At 43.7% G+C, this 20,108-nt stretch overlaps 1 protein-coding gene across 25 annotated transcripts in view; it reads left to right on the top strand.

Moving 5' to 3' along the window:
• Positions 1-20,108, top strand: part of heph (hephaestus) — a 168,534-nt gene that overhangs the window by 135,859 nt on the left and 12,567 nt on the right. For 22 of the 25 annotated variants that reach the window (NM_001104524.3, NM_001170322.2, NM_001104522.3 and 19 more), the window contains 5 exons: positions 5,563-5,828; positions 13,226-13,543; positions 13,626-13,911; positions 14,337-14,530; positions 15,032-15,065. In NM_001104524.3, coding sequence (NP_001097994.1) covers positions 5,563-5,828; positions 13,226-13,543; positions 13,626-13,911; positions 14,337-14,530; positions 15,032-15,065 — 1,098 coding nt within the window. The remainder of the gene's footprint in view (positions 1-5,562; positions 5,829-13,225; positions 13,544-13,625; positions 13,912-14,336; positions 14,531-15,031; positions 15,066-20,108) is intronic. The other 3 variants (NM_001260469.2, NM_001260470.1, NM_001300701.1) reach the window with 1 other exon arrangement.

The raw sequence follows: 20,108 nt of genomic DNA, 5'->3' as shown, positions 1-20,108 counted from the left end.
TTTTAGCAACAAGGGGGGAAAGGCGGGGACACGCCCACCCACTTGATATAAGGGCTCGGCTTTTCGTGTATTGGTGGGTGACTGCGTGTGGCTGGAAAAATGTTCACACACACTCATGCTCGCAAGGCAGTACACAGTCTGCAAAAGGAAAACTAGTAGGTCTCGGACCTTCATGGTCCGAGTTTTGACCGGCTAATAACTAGCTTCGCTTGATTTATTTGATTTTTTATTATTAGGTATATTTTATGCCAGGTACACGAGACCCCATAGAGTTGAACCGTAACGTTTAATTCCTAGAATAACCGGAAGAAAAAATGTTGACAAGGCAATCAAAATTAGTTCCAATCTTTTTAGAAATAAGATTTCTTGAAAAACTACTTCAACTTAATTATTTTTTATTACAATACCCATTTTTGTTATCAAGATAATTAAAAACTTTTTAAATTGATACGGCCGACTTTTTCTCGTGTAGACCATAGCGTGTCGCGTGTCCGGCTGAAACACCACACCAAACGTGGCTAGAAAGTGTTTTGCTTTCGTTGTCGCGACACTCGCCCCCTTCCCCGCAATTTCAGTTTGTTGTTTATTGTTACAGCTCTCACACATGCATCGCCTCCATGCTGTTTGTACAGTCCACCAACATTTGTTTGTTTATTGACCGATTTTGGGGGCTTAACGGTCAGCTCACCACCTATGGCAGCTAGGACCTACCGCCAAAAAAAGGAGTTTTGCAGCTGTTGCGTGAGGACCATATTTTTTTTTCTCCAGCTCTTCGGCATTGCTAATTCTCTGACCAGACAGCCAGCGGCATCGGAAAAATATGCTGAAAAAATATCTAAAAATATCTATCAAGGGTCATCCCTTGAGCCTTAAATCAGCCCACTAGTGTAGTGTCATCAATTTAAAGCTCAAGGTTTGCTGTCTGCACAGTGGGTCGTTGCCAATCCCTTCTGTGGTCTGATCGAACACTTAAACGCTTTTATGGCTGTAACCAATAAGACGACAGTTTGGATACGACAAGTGTCGGTTGGTTCCATGTCCTGCGAATCCTGCGCGTGCCGCTCTGGCTTGGGTATCATTCGCACGTCCCTGGCTCTGCCTCCTGGTCTACGCGTTGCGTGTAAATATTTTCGCAGTCAATAAAATAATATTGTCATTATTTTTTTTGTTGTTTTCCCTGCCATCTGTATCAATATTGAGACAGCATTGAAAGGAGTGTAAAAATCCGGCCAGACCAAGGGCAAACAGCAATTGTCAATTGGTTTGACTCGCTGATGACTGGCTTGCGTTGTGTGCAGCTATTTATGGCAGTCACGAAACGTGAGTGCGGTTAGTGGCAGCGGACTTTCAGGCAGTGCTCGGCCTGACTTCTGAATTTCCTGCCACTGTATGGGTGACTGTGGGAAACTGCGAAATATTTGTGTGTGCCATTTAATTAAGCATACGACCCGTTGGACGGTCGAAGTTTTAATGCACAAATGAAGTGGAAAAAGTTTTGCCAGGACCAACAAACCTCCTATGTTTGCTCATAACTTACACCATTGTTATACGTTACAGACTGCTAACTAGCTCTCAGTTGAAATCGAGCACTAAAAAAAATACTTTGGAGTATAATAGCACAAAAAAACAAAGATCCATAGAAATATAAACTGCATTGGGAACAGTGTGTTCGATGTGTAGCCAAAAAATATACGCAAATATAATGAAATTAAACGTAGTTCCTTGATTATTTTGTTGTGAACTATATTTTCTAGTCCTAGCTCTCTGCTGTTTGACTGAAAGCCACTTGACTGCACACAGACATGAAGTTCGCCATTTCCCAGACTGTATCCTGCAGCCTGCTAAATGCCAATGCAGTTTCAGACTCCCACTCGGATGTGTGAGCGAAAAAAACTATTTTCCTAATTGAAATGCAATTAAATTTATTTAAAGTCGTCGTCATCAACGCTCAGGCTGTTGAAACCCAGCTGCGAACGTTGGCTCCGTGCGTTTGTATTCACTTGGTGAAAGCTCCAATCTTTCCCACTCCCCTTCCTTTTTTCTGGCAAAATTTTAATGAATTACATTTCTTGCGGGTGTTAAGCTCGAGCTGTAAAAAGAAAATCGTTATTTTCAATTATGGGCCAGTTTTTGTGTCTGGGGATTTTCCAGAAATCCTAAGGCAACGGAACCTCTGGCATTGGGTTTCATTTGCTGCCAAAAAAATGTGCCATGATTGATTACGCATGGGCAAATGTTTAAAATATATAGACAAGGCCTGGCTGGCTAAGCAAATATCATTAAGTCGTTGTGCTCACATTGTGGCGGAGGTAGCAGAACGACAGACACGTAAAGGACACAAGTTTGCCCAACAATTTAAAATTTATGATGTGTGAGCTTGTAAAAATCTAATTTACTGGCGCATAATTAAAGACGCTCGAACGGCTCCATGTGCGTGAGTTCGGCGTGTATTTATTTAAATTATATATTCGACTGTTGACACACCCTCGGCAAAGTTTGGTGCCGGAACTCAGACAAACACTGGCGTCGCGCTCACATTAAATCATTAAATGCCGCCATGTAAGCATAAATTTAATTGTTATTAACAATCAGCACTTATTTCATCCCGAACACCACGCCCATCGCCGCTGGGGAAAGCCCTTTTCTTTTGTTCCACTCGCCTTTTCCATTCATTTTCATTTACATTTTTCGTTTGGGGTTTCTGTTTGCTTTATGAATTTAAATTGTCATTAATTAACTTGGTTCGCATCGGTTAAGAGAAGGGACGGGGGTAAATTATTACACATACGCCACGCTGGACAGACTGACCATTCATTGCAACCCAACCATCGACGTCCGAACTCAATTACAGTTTGTAAACTTTTCAATTAGCTATAAATAGTTTATTTATGTATATTTTTCGTGCAACTCATTGTAAGTGGTGGAGAGGCTGTGTGTTTAATTGAAAATGGCAGGATGGGGCGCGTTCCTCGCCTTTCGCAAAAAGCGTGTGAGGGTCATTAATACTGCTGAGCTTTGGCCCTACGTCCTTGCAGCTCATTTTAACGCGCAGCCGAGCGGATGATTACTATTCATATCATCCATGGGGCATTGACAGTCAACAGGCAGCGCCAGCGACATCATTATCGAATGCAAATTTTATCGATGCACTTTTTTCAGCCACACCAGTTAATGCATTTCAGGCTTGTTGGCATAGCATTATCCTAGGGTATATGTGCGCCGGTGAGGTATCAGTCGAGCTGCAACAGCTGTTTTTAAACTGATGATTAATTTTGATTCTGCAATTGCAATTAATGTTTGCTGCGCAAATATTTGTTCGGGTTATTCAGTTCGCTGTTAATTAAAAAGCAGCAATACCATAACTGCTAACCAATCTAGCCGCAGGCTACGTACCCCAAACCGAAAGCGCCTGATTCAAATTGAAATTTTTTGCCAGTAGAAATTGTAGCTGCCGTGCTTTTGGTTGCGTTTCCGGTTGTCGTCATCGCTGGGCGCCATCCTTCTTTTCAATTACGACGCCTGCCTTTGTTGGAAACAGTGCTGCAGCCGTAGGCTCCGATGGTTGCAACGCTTGTCGATGAGCTCATTGGATTGATGTTTCTCTTTTCACACCATCAGGCACTACGATTTAAAACAAATGTAGCTAAGGAGAACCGACAGTGCAGAAAAATCGAATCGAGCTCCTGGCAGCGGAACGTAAAAAAAATCCACAAATTTCGCCAGTTTTTCGCCCGGTTCGCCGACATCATCATGCATGATAGATACCTTTACATATTTTTGCCGTCGCCTTTTTTTCCAGGCAACTAGCCGACGGCACTTGATTTGTTGTTTGTCTTGTGCAGAACATTTCCGGACCGCGTCCATCGACACTTTTATTTAGTTTTGATTCATAGCAGTCCCCAGTCTTTTTCGATTTCGTCTGTTATTTATGGTGAGTTTGTGGGGCAGTAGAGTGATGGAGCAGATATTATCGTTCTGCAGTTGCCCATCGATTTTTAATAAATTTTTGAGTTGCCGCTCGAAAGGCAGAATGCCCAACTATAACGACCGCACAGGTCCTGACCCGTCTGCATAATTTCGTTTCGGGTTCATTTCCGTTTCGAACTAATCAAAAAGTGTAATTTCCGATTAGTTGTATTCAACATTGACCGGCAAGCAGGGAGAGTTTCCACAGTGCACTTCGAAGTGGCTTGACTTTTCGCTTTTACAGGCACAAAGGCTTCTGGAAAGTGGGTTAGGGAAAGAATCGGTTCAGCCTCTTTGGTGGCTTAGTAGTAGTATTGTGAAGTATATCAGAACATTGACCCCAGCGTCTGGGTTTTGATTGAATGTACGGAATTGGCTGGATAATGACCTTTTTACATTAAATGTTATCGAAGAAGTTTGGGATCGAACCATCGATTTATCAAAGTTCTAGAAACTCTTTCCCCAAACGCTGAAGTGGCGGGGCAAGGCCTTAGATCTTAAATTTAACAAATTTATGGAACTTTTGAACACGATTGTCCTAATGCTTTGTTAGACCTTAAATTCATTTAAATTCGGGCACTATTAAAACGGGAGATGGACTCTGTCCGGAACTCGAAACCACGACTATCTACGACCATGTGTGGGCTTGTTTAGCAAACACCAGAGTGTTTGAAAATCGGATAAGGGCATGAGGGGCGACGGCATTTCATTTGCATATGAACAGCAAACTGTTCTCTTGCAGGTGCGGCAAAATATAAAAAGCGCACAAACCAAAACATTAACAGGTGTTGACTAAGCGCCAGGCAGATTCTAGTCTAGCCCTCCACTTTTCCTCTTGCAACTGCATAAAGAGTGGCAAATTTGTTTGTCTTTGTTTTAAAAAATTTAAGGCACTTCTGTGGTCATGCCCAGGCTCACTTAGCGAAAAATTGTCTTTGAAGATGGTATAGCGATTTATTAGGAGACAGCCTATTGCTTTCTTGTTGAATCTGCGACAAGCCACTGGTACAACTAATTTACATTTTTTTTAGACGGGTTTTTTTGATTGAGGGAAGTTAGAACAGATAATATCTCGCAGTGCTGTTGTAGGGATATCCCCGAAATCTGGCTGCAAACGCTTTATTTATGCAAAAATAACAAACAAGTATCCGGCGAGGAGAGAAACTGCAAAAACGTCGACGAGTGCCTAAAAGCCTCAAACGTTGTCTGTGCGCCGGACATTGTCGCCGTGTTGCTGTTGGGTTATTCACAGCCGTTGAAAGTGTGCAATGAATGAATTTATGGCGGTACCCCCGCAGTTGGCTTAACTGTGCAAAGTGTATACAAATGTGGCTGCGCTTGGCCATGTTATCAACATTTTTATTCGCACCACCCCACTCTACTTTAGGAACAAAAGCAGCCAGCAAATAAAACCCAAAAACAAACAAATTAAGTGAAGCGCGGAAGCGGAAGTGCAGACAGCGCTGGCCATTAAGTGAACCGGAGGTGGTCCCCGAAAGAGGCGGGCATGTTGCAAAAGAGAGAGAGAGAGACCTATAGGGATTGTCACCTGTTTAATATTTCAACGTTTGCTTATTTTATGCTTTTTTGTTGCAGCCAAGGCCTCAAAAGTCATCCACTTGCGCAACATTCCGAACGAGTCCGGCGAGGCAGATGTGATTGCCCTGGGCATTCCGTTTGGACGTGTGACCAACGTGCTGGTGCTCAAGGGCAAGAACCAGGCTTTCATCGAGATGGCCGACGAGATCTCCGCAACGTCAATGGTGTCCTGTTACACAGTAACTCCGCCCCAGATGCGCGGCCGCATGGTCTACGTGCAGTTTTCTAATCATCGCGAACTAAAGACGGACCAAGGTCACAACGTAAGTAAAACCTTAAACGATATGAACACACAAATTTGTAATTATGGATACCTTCCATCTATTTAAAAGGTGTAAACTAGTATTCTGTGTAATTTATTTGTATTTTAGATGTAATATCCAAACTTCCAGCAGTAATTCCATATAACCTCTATACCAAAATCTCCCGTTGGCACATTTTCCGGTTTTAAATGTTATTAATGTGGCAATTAAGATTTAAGCCACAGAAAACAAATGAAGCAGCTACCATTTTATATGCAAATGTGGGTCGGCCCTGCAAACGTTCTGATTAATTACACTTTCTGGGCAACTTAAACCCCGCTCCTTAAGAGATTTGGTCATCATAACATCCTTTGAAAGCGTGCCTGTATTTGTGGGCGCTCTAAACCGATTTCTAATTTTAATTTCGTAAGCCACAAAGTCACTGACAAAGTTTAAAAAGCTTTCAAATAAATACACATGGCCGCGCCGACATTGGCACACACACGTGTCTGACAAAAGCAGTAAAATGCATAGTTTTTGGGGTTTTGCGGACAGCCCAGCCCCACAGAGAAATTTAGTTGGTGATGTGGGGTGAACATAAATATAAATGAAACCGCACGCATACCAAGGAGACAAACGAATCAGGAGACCAGCACCGGAATGCCAGCTGCTTAGTTCGGAGTCAAAAGCATATTTTGATTACTTAAATGGAAGTGGTGGGATGTTGGCGCGAGGGGAAGGGGTGTGCCAATGGGGCAACCGCAACGCAGTGAGAGCAGCAATAAACCGGCCAGGAGGAAACCCTTGCGAGGTTGTCACCTTTTGCGGGGTGGATTTGGTGCTGGTGAGCCCAAAAGCAAACTACTTAAAAAGAGATCGCAACAGCAGCAGTAGCAACACAAACAACAAAAAGGTCAAGAGGCTGCAGCAGCAGCGACACGAGGGCCGAAACAAGAAGCACACCAAGGGAGCGGGCCTGTGACTTAGGTGACACAGCAGCAACAAAGGCAGAAACAGAAGCAACACCAACACAGCTAGACCAAACAATACAGTTACATTTCACTGATTACCTTTTGGCTGCGGCCCAACATCGTGGCTGTATGTATCCCTCTCTAGTTTTGTGTGCGTGGGCAGATTTCTCTTGTTAACTACTAATCCTGGTAAAAGGCCTTGTTGTTAGCCCGCAGACAACGTGAGACAAGTCAGACGAGTGGAAAAGTCAACGCCGCCGCTCTCTCTAGTGGAAAATCTCTTAAAATGGAGGAGAGTGTGTTTGTGCGAGTGGAAAAGGTTTAATCTTGTGTGCTGTACGCTGCTGGCAACATATTTATACAATTTCTCATTCAGTTTTCTTTCTTGTGCCCCCGTGTCCATTGTGCGAATGTCTTGTCTTGGGTTTCCCTTTTTTCTTTTGTGTCCTGTGTCTGGCGGCCCACCTGAGCAGCATTCAGTTGATTGTTTGGCGTCCTGGCCCAGCTACTGTTGACTGTTCCTTTATTTCTGAGTTTTGCGTCATATTTCGCCGCCTGTCATTTGCTGTTTGTGTTGCTGCTTTTGCAGCTCTTGCAGCTTTTGCCATTGCTGGTGCTGCTGCAATGTGGCAACCTGAAGATAAGATGCTTAGTGAATTGTTGTCGACGCCCCGGCTGAGGCGTAACCTAAGGAATCATATGAGCAGAAGCCGGCGACGTTTGCTGTCAAGTGCGGGACTTGTGCAATTGCATGAGAAATCTTTTTTAATTCCCTCGTTAGTTGTATATTTCCGTAAATTTCAAATTTTCGTCAATTTCCTGTTGGCAAAGTTGCTTTAAACTGACGAATGGGGAAGGGAAATTCTATTTCATTCCACCCAAGGAGAGACAAATCCATTGCATGGCCCTCAGGGATTTTAACCCTAGCAGAGGAGACGACACGCACCTGAAGGCAAAAGCTGCGACGACAGCAGCAACAGCAAATCAGCAATACAGGATTTCTAAATCATCTCCTCCACCCACACACGCATACACACTCAGACGCGGAGACATCCAGTCGCACACATGTGTGATTTCAACGGCTGAGTGATTGCATGGTATAGAAAATAAAACAAATAGGAGGGAAAACCAAGCAACAGAAATGAAAAATCCCGTAGCATACTTTGCAGCCATTCCACCCATACCAACTTTCCTCTCCCCTCTGACATTTATGTTGGCAATTTGGCAGTCAACCGGCAACGCTGCTGTTGCTGCTGCGTAACAGGATTCTAATATGTCATGTCGTTGGGATGTCCTTTCACCTTTGCTTCGCTTCTCTCTCCCTTCCTCCGTCTTCTTCGAGCTTTCTGTGACTATTTTTGTTGATATCTTACTCTAGCGTCTTAGCCTTTCCCCTTTTACTCCCGCGCTTCGGCGTCCCTCGACTAAGATGCCAGAAATGAAGATAAATGCACTGGTAAGTTCACGCGGTTACGACCGCAACGAGCTGCCCACAGAAACCAAAGAGCCACTCAGCCACCCAGCTACTCGGATACATGGCAATCCAAAAACCCAACCCCAAAGGTCCGCAACTGGCATTGTTTAGTGGGTTTCAAATTTGACATGTGATTGTTTTGTGTGTGACTGTAAGGGCGCATCTGTTGCCTCTGTGGGCCAGTTTTGTTCTGGGTAATTTTGATAAATTAATTTTTGAGCCTGGCCTCTTTTACGGACAAAAAGGGTTGACAGCCACTCGGGGAAATGGGGCCAGCCCCCGTCTCACAATGAATTAGATTGAAATATAATTTCGCCACAAAAGGCAGCCAATCCCCAGCCTAATCTCCACTGTAACATTTGCGAGCACCCCTTCGACACCATTCTGGCTTCATTAGCCGCGCACAATTGATAAATTGTTGCATGCACAGTAAAGACGCTTCCCACATCGGCGCAGCTTAACAAGAGTCGCACGTTCAAGTGCGAACACAAATTTGTGTAATCATCATAATTGGCACTCGCCGCCAATACACCAAACCAGCCCAACGGGAGGACGAAAATGGTGCCGAGGCAAGTGCCGGTCCACTGCAGCCGATTGGTGCAAGCTGCACTCACCAAACAACTGGCACACACTCCCAAAAAAATCTGACTAAGACCATTTTTTTGCATGCATTTTGGAACTAACAGCACACCATTGTCGAAAGCTAACGCTGTTATTATACTGAATATGGTTAGAATGATCATATTAAATGAATGATAAAATCTTTGCCGTATTTAGACATTTACATATATGGATGTCTCCATTTAGTCAAGATCCCCTTTTTCTCAGTGCTCATGCAAATGCTTGCTTTCTAAGCGCTTGTTGTTTGCATGTGTTTGCATGTGTTTGGTGAGTAGGTGTGGGTGTGCAGGTGCTCGTTTTCTCTCCAGTGATAAGGTTACCTTGTAATTAAATTAAATTGCCGGCTACAGAGAGGACCGCATTTTACGGACGCCTCCCGCCAGCCAAACAATGGCGATTCAGTCAAGAAAAACACAAAAGGAGGCAAGTGACGGACAGCAATTGTCAATTAATGGCACACACGTGAAAATTAGGCGGAAACACGAAGTGGGATTAATTTACACAGCGTTTGACACCTGAAGGGGAGACTCGAGCGGAAGCCTGGGCGAGTAGCACAGAACTAAGACAAATAGCACAGAACTAAGACAAATGTCAAGCGATTAATCCACAAAAGGATCAAACTGATTAGCAAAGTCCTATTCGTGATGTCTAAGCCCGCATCCCTACAAATAACAGGCCAACGGGGAGAAGGCCGTACATTTGATTTGGTGTTAATAATATGAGCAGGGCTCAGCGACACAGACCTCAATGTGTTATTTAATTTGCGCCTCTAGCTGACAGCTTGTCAATATTACGGGGGTTCGAAAGGCAAAAAAAAAAGAAAACGAGGAAACCGGCTTATGGAGCCTTTCCTTTCAGCACGGTATTTGTCCAACTCTCAGGCATGAGCAGTAAAGGATTTCGCCAGGCAAATAACTTCACATATGCGGCGCTATCCGCTGTATGCTATCTGCTCAATGTTTGTTTTTCTATGCGCGCTGCCTGACTTGTGTTTTTCTTTGCTGTTTTCCCATTTTATTTCCACGTTTACTTTACCGCCCGCCCGACCGCTCACTGCTCTTCGTCGCCGTCGCCGTCGAAACAAAAGTAAGCTAATCTTATTGTTTTCACAACAGCGCTGAAAAGCAAGACCATCGCGATTGTGGCTGTGCGGATGCGAATGTTTGCTTATACTTGTGCAATGCTAAAGCTTTTTGCCGTTTTGATTGGCGACGTGTTGAAGATGGATTTAAATTACATTGTTTCAGGGTACGTGAGATCCGAGAGGAGTATAGGACCGAGAATGGCAGGATAACAACTGCGGAACTGTCGACAACGCAGAGAGCCCAAAAAACTGACTATCGACAAATGACAACTTACGTACGCACTGACTTTCCCAGCGGTTCTGTCAATATTATCATTGTATTGATTAGTTTTACTCCACGACTGCCCCCATAAGTGGTTTCCTCCCCTTTCCTTACTTTGTTTTTGCAGGCGTATTTATTTGGTTTTTTTGGGCAGCGGATTTTGCTACTTTGCGTAACTCGTATTTATTTAAGCCGTTCGGTTTTATAGTCCCATTTGCGCAGTGTTTTTCTTTAAGGCTTTTAACACACTTGCCACGGTTGCTATTTTTGTTTGCCCTTTGCATAAATAAGACAAATGTGGTATGATGGCAGTGAAACCGCCGGGCTCTGGACAACTTCTTCTCTTTGGTTTGACCGTAAAAACCACCCAACAGATAAACGACTCGCAGCAAAGTAATATATAATCCCGAGCTCAGCTTTAAAACTTACCTTCACAAGTTCATAACTTGTAGTCGTATTTGCCCAAAAAAAGTTTCCCCACTCCAGTGCGAAAGCGCCGAAACGGCAGCTCCTTTTGACCAGTCGAAAGGGGATCGGAGGTACGGAGGAGATTGTGGCCAAGCATCTGTAACTGCTTTACTTTCTAACTTGGCCCGAACACTTAAGCTCTTGCTCCAGCCGGCTCTTCAAAAGGGGAGACGACTCTTGAGTCCTCCTCCTGCGCGAAAGGACCTGCCATGCAGTTTAAAGTGTGCCTGTCCGGGAGAATGGTGCGTAATGGGGTACAGGTTGGGAGAAGCAAAGGTACTCAGTGTGACATTGCAATGAAAATAAACTTGCAGCCCGCAGGAAAATGGGAGAAGCACACGAAAGCGCTATGAAACAAAAATATTTATGCAAAACCTTAAGTGAAAGCAACGTCAATATTTTTTGGCGCCTTCAGAGCTGCGGTGTCTGCCCTGAGCTTGTGCCTTTTGTGAGCCTTTTTCCGGGTTTATTTCTTATGCAAAAACCGCATCAAAATCATAAAACAATTGCCAAGTTCTTTTCAGCTAGTTGAATATTGCAAAAGTTTGCTAAGAACTCCTTTAGCGAGCTACACAGTATCAGATTTTGTGAATAGTTTCTGTTTGTGCCATATAGAGACTTGGCTTAACGCATTATAGTTTATAAAGTTCACAAGACACAAATGTCCATAAGCTCCGATGCGAAGTCCTGGTTAAAGTTTCCCGAATTACGGTTTTCCCGAGGCGAGGAGCGGGGACACGTGTGTCTTTTGTCCAGATTTTCCCACTGACAGGAATCGATCGATAAATGTGCTTATCAGCAAGTAGTCGACACATTTCGCTTATCAAAGCATTTTGGCTTATCGAATGTGGCCTTATGCAGGAGGGGAGCAAAGAAGCAGTCCGCCCGTCGATATTAAATTATAACAATGTGGTGAGTGGTTTCCTGTGATAGGTGGGTGTGGGTGCTTGCATATCTAATCAGCCCACAACAACATGGAAAGGGGTACGCACAATTGACTCATTAACAGGCAAAACCGCGACAAGCAAGGTCCAATGCAAACATAGCCGCACACACAACGATTTGTTATGTTTAATGATGTTGCTAGTTCTGGTCCCTAAACTTTCCCGTTTCCCTCCCTTTATCCAATATCCTGCAGGATAATTAGAATGGCTTAGCCTAATATGCGTGCAAGTGCTCCCAAAATTTCCACATGTAAATGCCTATTATTAGCATTGCATTTTTTAATTGTGCGTGCATTACACCCTCCTAAAAATGAATAGCTCTGAGTCAATCAAAGTGCAAAATTGCCTAACTATTGCCCGATTGACAGGTAGTTACTGCTAACCGACTTTGCTGTTTATACAGGGCCAACATAGATGAGTAATAGATGGGCAAACGCTTCCTAACAATTACATTACAATTTTTACACAATCAACGTCATCGTCATCATAATAATCAGGCAAAGTGGAGTATCAAATTACTGGCAAAGGAAAGGAAACCCAGCAACAGCCACTGATGGCATCCCTCAGGCATCTAAAGCCAGCCTGGCAATCGAAGATGAAGGAGCCGCATCATCATGGGCTCTCTTGCCACTCGGAACATCCCACATACGCCCTGTCTAGCCACGCAGCTCGGCACTCGGCAATTCTAATCAATTTTTATTATTTTTACAAACTTTGGCTCTGAGCTGAAAGGCGAAGCTCACGTCGACGGGCTCTTTGTTTCCGATGGGTAGGAATTTATCTAGACGAAGGAAAAAACAAATAGCACGCCTGGGGAGGACTGCCGTGAAGTTCTTCCATTCAATTCCCCCTTATCTTTCCTGTTGCTGGCAAACGCACAAAAAACGCGTCGCAAATGGACAGGATAAGAGGAAATCGGTGGCAGGTGGGTCGGTGGCGGTGGGCGGTCGAATGTGTTTACGTTATGATTTTCGAAATCAAAATTCAGCACGAATAGGAATAAATTCACTTCCGAATGTCATTAAATTGTTTTCCGATAGAACGTGTATATTTCACGCAAGAAGTTTTGTTGCCTACTATGAACCGTTTTTGGCATCCGCCCAGCATCCTCATCACCGACAGACGCCTCTGCCTTCCATCTCCGTTTTTTTATATTATTACGATACTTGATATTATTGATTTTGATTGAGATTTATGTTATCGCGGATGATTTCTGAGTAGCAGGGGATGCCGCTGCCGTGCAAACGTTTAGCATACTGTGCACTTAAAAAAATGTGTCTAGTTTTTTTTTTAATCTTTGGAAATGCTTTAATTTGAATATCCCTAGAAAAAACGGCATTTAAAAATAAAAAAGAGGAATAGTAAATTATAGGTATAAGAAAATAGTATTATAAATAAATTCGCACAGTATTCCTTTAAGTGCGCAGTCATCTAGCCCTAAAAAACTTGGCAAAATGCATAAATTGTGTGCACTGCCAGTGCTTTGATTAATGCGCAAAAGTTTCGCCTTTAACTAAAAAAAGTTTTCTTCGCGATTCCCGCCTGTAAATTGACTCAACATCTTTACCATGTTCCCTCTTCTCCCTGTTTCCAGAACTCGACCGCCCATAGCGACTACAGCGTCCAGTCCCCGGCGAGCGGATCGCCTCTGCCCCTTAGCGCCGCTGCCAACGCGACCAGCAACAATGCAAACAGCTCAAGCGACAGCAACAGCGCCATGGGAATCTTACAAAACACAAGCGCCGTCAATGCGGGCGGCAACACCAACGCTGCCGGGGGACCCAATACTGTGCTCCGTGTGATTGTCGAGTCCTTGATGTACCCCGTCTCGCTGGACATACTGCACCAGATCTTCCAGCGCTACGGCAAGGTGCTGAAGATTGTCACCTTCACAAAGAACAATTCATTCCAGGTGAGTTAAGGTTGCGATGTTCAGTATTTTGATTATCCTCAAAACCACACATCTAAGGGCTAACAAACCTCTCCCCTCTTAGGCCCTCATCCAATATCCGGACGCCAATTCCGCCCAGCACGCCAAGTCGCTCCTGGACGGGCAGAATATATACAACGGTTGCTGCACGTTGCGTATTGATAACAGCAAGCTGACGGCTCTGAATGTTAAGTACAACAACGACAAATCGCGCGACTTCACTAACCCCGCTCTGCCACCTGGTGAACCGGGAGTGGATATCATGCCCACCGCCGGCGGACTGATGAACACCAATGATTTGCTTTTGATCGCCGCCCGTCAGCGACCTTCTCTCTCAGGTGATAAAATAGGTAACACAAACGGAACATTTTCCCAAATTTTTCTTTGCTTTCTTCAGCTTCAAGTTGCTAACCACTCAAACGCCTTACTTTTCCACCAAACTTTTTCGATTTTCAATCAAGAGATTTTCCGACACAATATTTTATATGACCTATTTCTGTCGTTCAAAGTAATACGGTTATTCTGTGTAATTAGATTACTAATTTTTTTTGCCGAAGTATTTTGACGTTGCTTTATCACTTTTTCAAAATTTAAAAATCCAAATTAAAATGTAAAGAGGCTTAACATAAGCTAATTTCTTTTTGGCATTAGTAAAAATATTGTGTTTTTTGCTTTTACACCTGCTATCGATTCACACAGAGCTTAAGTAGCATGCTAACTAATAAAACATTGTCAGCCTGGGTAGATTGCTTACTCTTGTTCAATTCTCTTTCAGTCAACGGCCTGGGCGCCCCCGGAGTCCTGCCGCCCTTTGCCTTGGGCCTGGGCACTCCACTGACCGGTGGATACAACAACGCACTGCCCAACTTAGCAGCTTTCTCGCTGGCCAACAGTGGCGCCCTGCAGACGACCGCTCCTGCAATGCGAGGTTACTCGAATGTCTTGCTTGTCTCGAATTTAAATGAGGAGGTAAGTGCGGACCTTTACAGGGAAATTAAGTTCTTAGTCCCTGGTCGGGTATTCAAATTGTTGAGATAAGCAACCCGAGTCTGCTATTTTAGAAAGTGACTAAAACGACAAGGAAGAAAATCATTCAGATATAATATAAAAAATTAATTAGTTTCACTTGGTATGCGCCAAATTATTAATCCAATAGTAAAACACGCATTAGATTTTTACCTCCCGCAAATTTATTCATATTCTTATAATCATGTATTTTACACGAATAATAATATAGATATATTGAGTAAATGTTGGGACCTGAGAGATACCCCTTTCCCTCCCTCTACCTGGCTATCTCTTTCTCTGTGTCCCAGCCTGTTACTGAAACATAATCTACAGAACCATCATGCTGTATTATTTTTTTTGTTTTCTATTTAACGTATACTTTGTTGTTTTTTATTTGTAATACATCTGAAACGAAACTCTCGCTAACTGACGACAAACTCTATTTTCTCTTTTTCTCTGTAGATGGTCACGCCTGATGCTCTCTTTACCCTTTTTGGTACGTCTGCACAAACGATTACTCTATTAATTGCGAGATCTTTCAACTTTATTTGTTTGTTGTCCGGGCCAAGCTAGAGGATGGCTGTTAGTGGGAGAGGTGCATTAATGCACTCCTCTGCGGACACATCTTCATTTGCTGTTGACCTCTGTCTCTTTTTTAATCTGACTCCTTTTCGATCTCTACCCTGGAATAAGGGTGCACCTATTGTCCTGTCTAGCTTTGCCCGGCTACAACGTTTTCCACAGAAATTTACACTCCTTAAACTATTTATAAGTAGTTCACTTGATTATTCATTGAATTTACACTGTACGAATCGAGCGAAGCCAACGCTTATCCTTTACTTCATGTAGCTGCTCTCTGTGTTCTCCTTTCATGCTTGCTTCCGTTTGGCATTTACGCCATTTACGTGCAATCAGCAAAAGTGCCATGTATTATTTATAGCACAGTATTGGATGAGGCACGGGGGTGCGGTGGGCTAACAAAGCAATACTTGACAAAAATGCGGCACAAACTGTTTAAAATGCTGAAAAAGCCTTTCCAAGGGTCCGCGGGTTGGAATTTGGTAATTTGGGTATACATCGGGCATCTGGCAGTTTGCACGTAAAATGCATTCGCCAGAGATGGGAGATGTGGATCAGAATTATTAACTCATAGAGCTCATACTCCTGGACCTCGTGAAAAACTCCATTACTATCGCAAACCAATCGTATTCCAGAGATGGTCGAAGGCCATTCTCCTGCAAGAAATGTAAATAAATTTAGCGCATCCCGATCATGATGTAAAACCCATTTAAATGGAGAAATGGTCTTTCATATAGCAGTGTCAATATTTATTGTATTGCGAAATGGAATAAACCTACTAAAGCTGGCACCAAATGGCTTTCTAATAGCTTTTTGCCCAGAGCAGCAGGGACAAATCCATCAGGAAGCTTGAAATAGGAATGGAAAATGTTCTTTTGGTATCCAGTCTTCTCCTTCTGCCTTCTGCCATTTATCCTGTCATAAGTTCTGCTTACAAATTGTAAAACAATGAAAATGAGAATACACTCGACGTCCTGGAAACCCCTACGTACATAAATTAAAAACAGAGCAGACGCAACTGGCAACAAGTGAAACCGCACTCTGGCGGGAGCGGTGGTGCATTGGCAACACCACTACGTGTGCATCCTGTTGCTCCTCCGTTGTCTTCGTGTGCGTTGGTGCGTCTGTGTGTGTGTGAAATTACATGAATTAAGTGTGCTCGTTGTTGGTTTCCATTGTTGAGGCACAGGACCCAGGTCCAGAGGGCGAGAGGGTAAGAGAGCGAGCTCCTGTGGGCTGAGAGCTGAAATGCATGCACAGAACACATGCTTTAACATGTGCTCATCCTTCCGCACACACAGACAAACACACATGAACTCCAGCACCCACTAACACACACGCAGCACGAAAGATTGAGTGCGGAAGTGCATAGCTATAAAAATGTCCATTTATTTAGTTATCATTGCGCTTGTTGCTGTCGCCCATTGCTGCTTTTGCTGCTTTTCTATAGTTTGTGTGCACACGAAGAAAATACGTGGCTTGTCGTGTCCCTCGGACATTAAAATCCACACACATTCGCCACAATATTTCGAAAGAGGACAACCTCTCTTATCACAAATGCGAATTGTCGTCTCGAAAGTATAAATATTTTAAATTTAAATATTAACATTTTGTTAAACCACTCGACATTCAGCGCTTTCGGACTAAGAAATGGGTTTTTTTCTCTGTGCGTGTGTGTGGTTTTTACCTAACGCTTTCTCGGTCCTTGTATACATATTTATATACTTTTTATACTACACACAGCCATGATCATTGTGTAGTTTTTGCTGGCTCTTACAATTGAAATAAAATTTACTTGTGACTTTTTGTAGCTCGTTGGTTCGGTTAGCCAGTCGGTTGGTTGGTTTCTCAAATGGAAAAGGGGATTGTCTCCAGTCTCCGTGCTGGATTTTCGTCGTCTACCGTCTGTTTGCCAAATGAATTTAACTAACTTTGTAAAGTTAATGGGGTTTGCTGTTTGAATTGCTCTTCCAGCTGCCCCCAGCTCCGTGTGTGTTTTATTATTTTATGGGATTCTCAGTTGACTTTTCACTTGCGCTGCATTTCTCCATTTAGCTTGCCCCATTATGTACTTGATTTAATTACCAAAACACATCGATTGAGCAAGTTTTTGTCCGGTGCTACGAGAATTCTGCCAAGTGTGGCGCATAATTGCAGCATAATGGATTTTGTTGCCACAACACGAGCTGTACCCTTCTCCTCCGCTTTCTCAATACTGGCGATTCAATCTCTGGTGATTTTTTTGCCCCAATGCGCATGCATGGTATGTGTGTTCAACAACCAGTCTGGCTCTCGACCCTTTGTCTCTGGTGACACAAAACGTTTGTTTGCGGCCACACACAGGCTTCCCATTTATTTGTATGCAAATGCATTTAATTTGAGTTTAAATGCCCAAATATAAACTTCTGCCAAACAAACGCAACCACATGGAGAATGACCGGCAACAATGAGTTAAGCCGCTTGCTTACCCGGAACTTCACCCTTGTGTGCTGTGCCTTTGATTTATATTTACAAATTGCATCCATTCTGTCAGCAGTTCGGAGCTTATCGCTCAAAGTAAACAGAAACGTTGCCAAACGTATTAATTGCTTAAAAATTGTTTCTGTTCTGTCGTGCCGTTGTTCTTGTTGCCGGATTTGTGCAGCGTAAACCACAGAGCACCACAGGGCAACTTTGAGCCACTGAGCCGGGTAAATCCGATCAGCAGACCGCTTAGCAGACTCCTGCTGCATCTGAAGTTACAGCTTCTGCTCCTCACCCTCCTTATCTGCCTTCCACTCGTACGCCAGTTGCCTGCCGCCTGCACTGCTAATAAAGCTTAGATTGCTGATTAAACGCTTCGAAGGGCTCAGCCCAGAGCGAAGTGGAAAAGTTGGATACCAATACGCCCTGTTGCACAGCCGAGATGGAGAGATGTCGATAAGTCGAACGTTAAGCGTATTATTATTGGGGTGCCAATAGATGTAGATAAACTCGACGGCTTCCCAAGGAGCCGAGCAAGCACCCAGCGTGTAATTGACGGCCAGAGTCTCGACGGGCAATCAACCGAATGGCAAGCTAAAATTTTATGTAATATCCTTTGAATTTCCAAGTAGCTCTAAGCAGACAGCGGACAGACAGGAGCACCACCAGTGACACTTAAAAGAGCTAGGAGGTGCTCTACAAACAAGTGCACAATAAAAGCCGTCACATTTAAGTGGGGTTTTTTTTTTAAATATTTTGAGATTCGATTATTTCACAGACAATATATTAGCGAGTCAAATATCTAATTGTTTCGGCTATTGCTCAGTGAATATCATCATCATCATATCATCGTCATGTATAAAGCCTCAATTCAAGCAGTCAGGATCAGGCCCGGTTTTTGATCAGTGTAGTAGGCAACTGGCAATCGAGTAGGAAACGTCAACCAGCAAATGGCAAACAGTTGCTTTTGTTATGTTAATAGCAACACGCTAGGACACGTAACAGCGATTTTCACATGAGGTGGGCCAAAGACGCTGCGGGCCACTTTTGGTTGGTGAATTTGGCACTTCAAAGGGTTAGAGAAAGGGAGCGACCGAGGGGCGAATGAGTATGCGGTTCGCAGCCCGCGTTCACCTGAAAGCTGTTTGCATACCAAATAATAAAAGTGGAGAGGTTAACTCTGGAACCGGGAAGGACGCACTTTAAGCGCAGGGATTAATCTAGCCGAAAACAGCAACAAGCGGCGCAACAAAAAGGGCAAAGGAACGGAAAAGTAGGCCCAGAACCCTTTTTGGTGTCAGCCAGTCAGACATTTTATTAGTTTTGACAGCGCTTTGTTAGCTCTGCCTGCGACTAGGCGAATACCCAATTGAAAGGTCCCAGAGGCCCTCTGGGGCGTGCTCTTTAGACGCTTGACACATTCCGCTTAGGCTGTCAAGCATTCAATATCGTCCTATACCCCACTCGGCCGGAAACACAGCCAGCTGGACCAACAAGCCAACAGCCCATATCATCCGATTGCCCACTTTTGGAGGCTGGGACTTAGTTGCCTTTGCATAACAATAAAAGAAACCTAATCAGTCTGGAAATCGTCTGCGAAGCATGCTCTGATACCCTAACACTCGCACATATGCTATGTAATCCGCTTCTGTAATTTTAAGAGCGTGATAAAAATTTATATTATTGACGAAAATATTGTCGAAACGTGTTTAATTGATTTTTTATGCGTTCAAAGCTCCAGCGTGTTGTTGTGTGATTTTCCCTCTTTATATGTGCGCCGATTGTTGTTCCTATGAATGCGCGAAATAATAATTTCATAAACTTTTATGCGATACATGTTGTGGCAGAAATGCAATTTGATAAAGTGCCCGAAACAGGAAAAATTAAATCCAATGTGCAAATAATTTCAATGAATCGCAACAAATCGCTTTAGCATCTAAACGCAGTATGACAGGCGTTCCTGGCAATGTGATTAAATGGGAGCTATCGATTTGAATTTGAATTTCCGTTTGGCTTTTGACACCGGCTATAATGGAGATGGAAAAGAAGATAAGTTCAGAGGGCTGTTTCAACTTTATAGACTCTCAGGCCAGCATGCCACCGCCATCCGCATAATTCTTCATCTTCATAGAATATGCTCAAACACGCGACTAATGGGCCGCCGGGGAATCGGCTTCGCTGTCTGCATACGTTAGTGTCGCGGAGCCACAAAAAAAAGAAACTTTTGGAGGAACATTCAGACGATAATAAATTATTATCAAGTCTCTGTCTATTGGACGCGGCTGGGAATACAAATAAAGATTGTGGCTACCGGGCACACTTTGCACGGCAAACGGCAGCTGTTGCTCATACGCCCCGTTGCACGCCGAGTTATGCTGGTGACTGGAGAAGAGCCGCATGCCTGGCATTCAATATGCTCCACTGCCAATACCTGCAGATGTGGATGTTGATGTCGACGTCTGCTGCTGCTGCTACTTCTGGCCTCGCCTGCAATTGT

This window comes from Drosophila melanogaster, chromosome 3R (assembly GCF_000001215.4).
Source record: "Drosophila melanogaster chromosome 3R".
NCBI classification, from domain to species: Eukaryota; Metazoa; Arthropoda; class Insecta; order Diptera; family Drosophilidae; genus Drosophila; species Drosophila melanogaster.
This window is presented reverse-complemented; position numbering and strand designations above follow the sequence as displayed.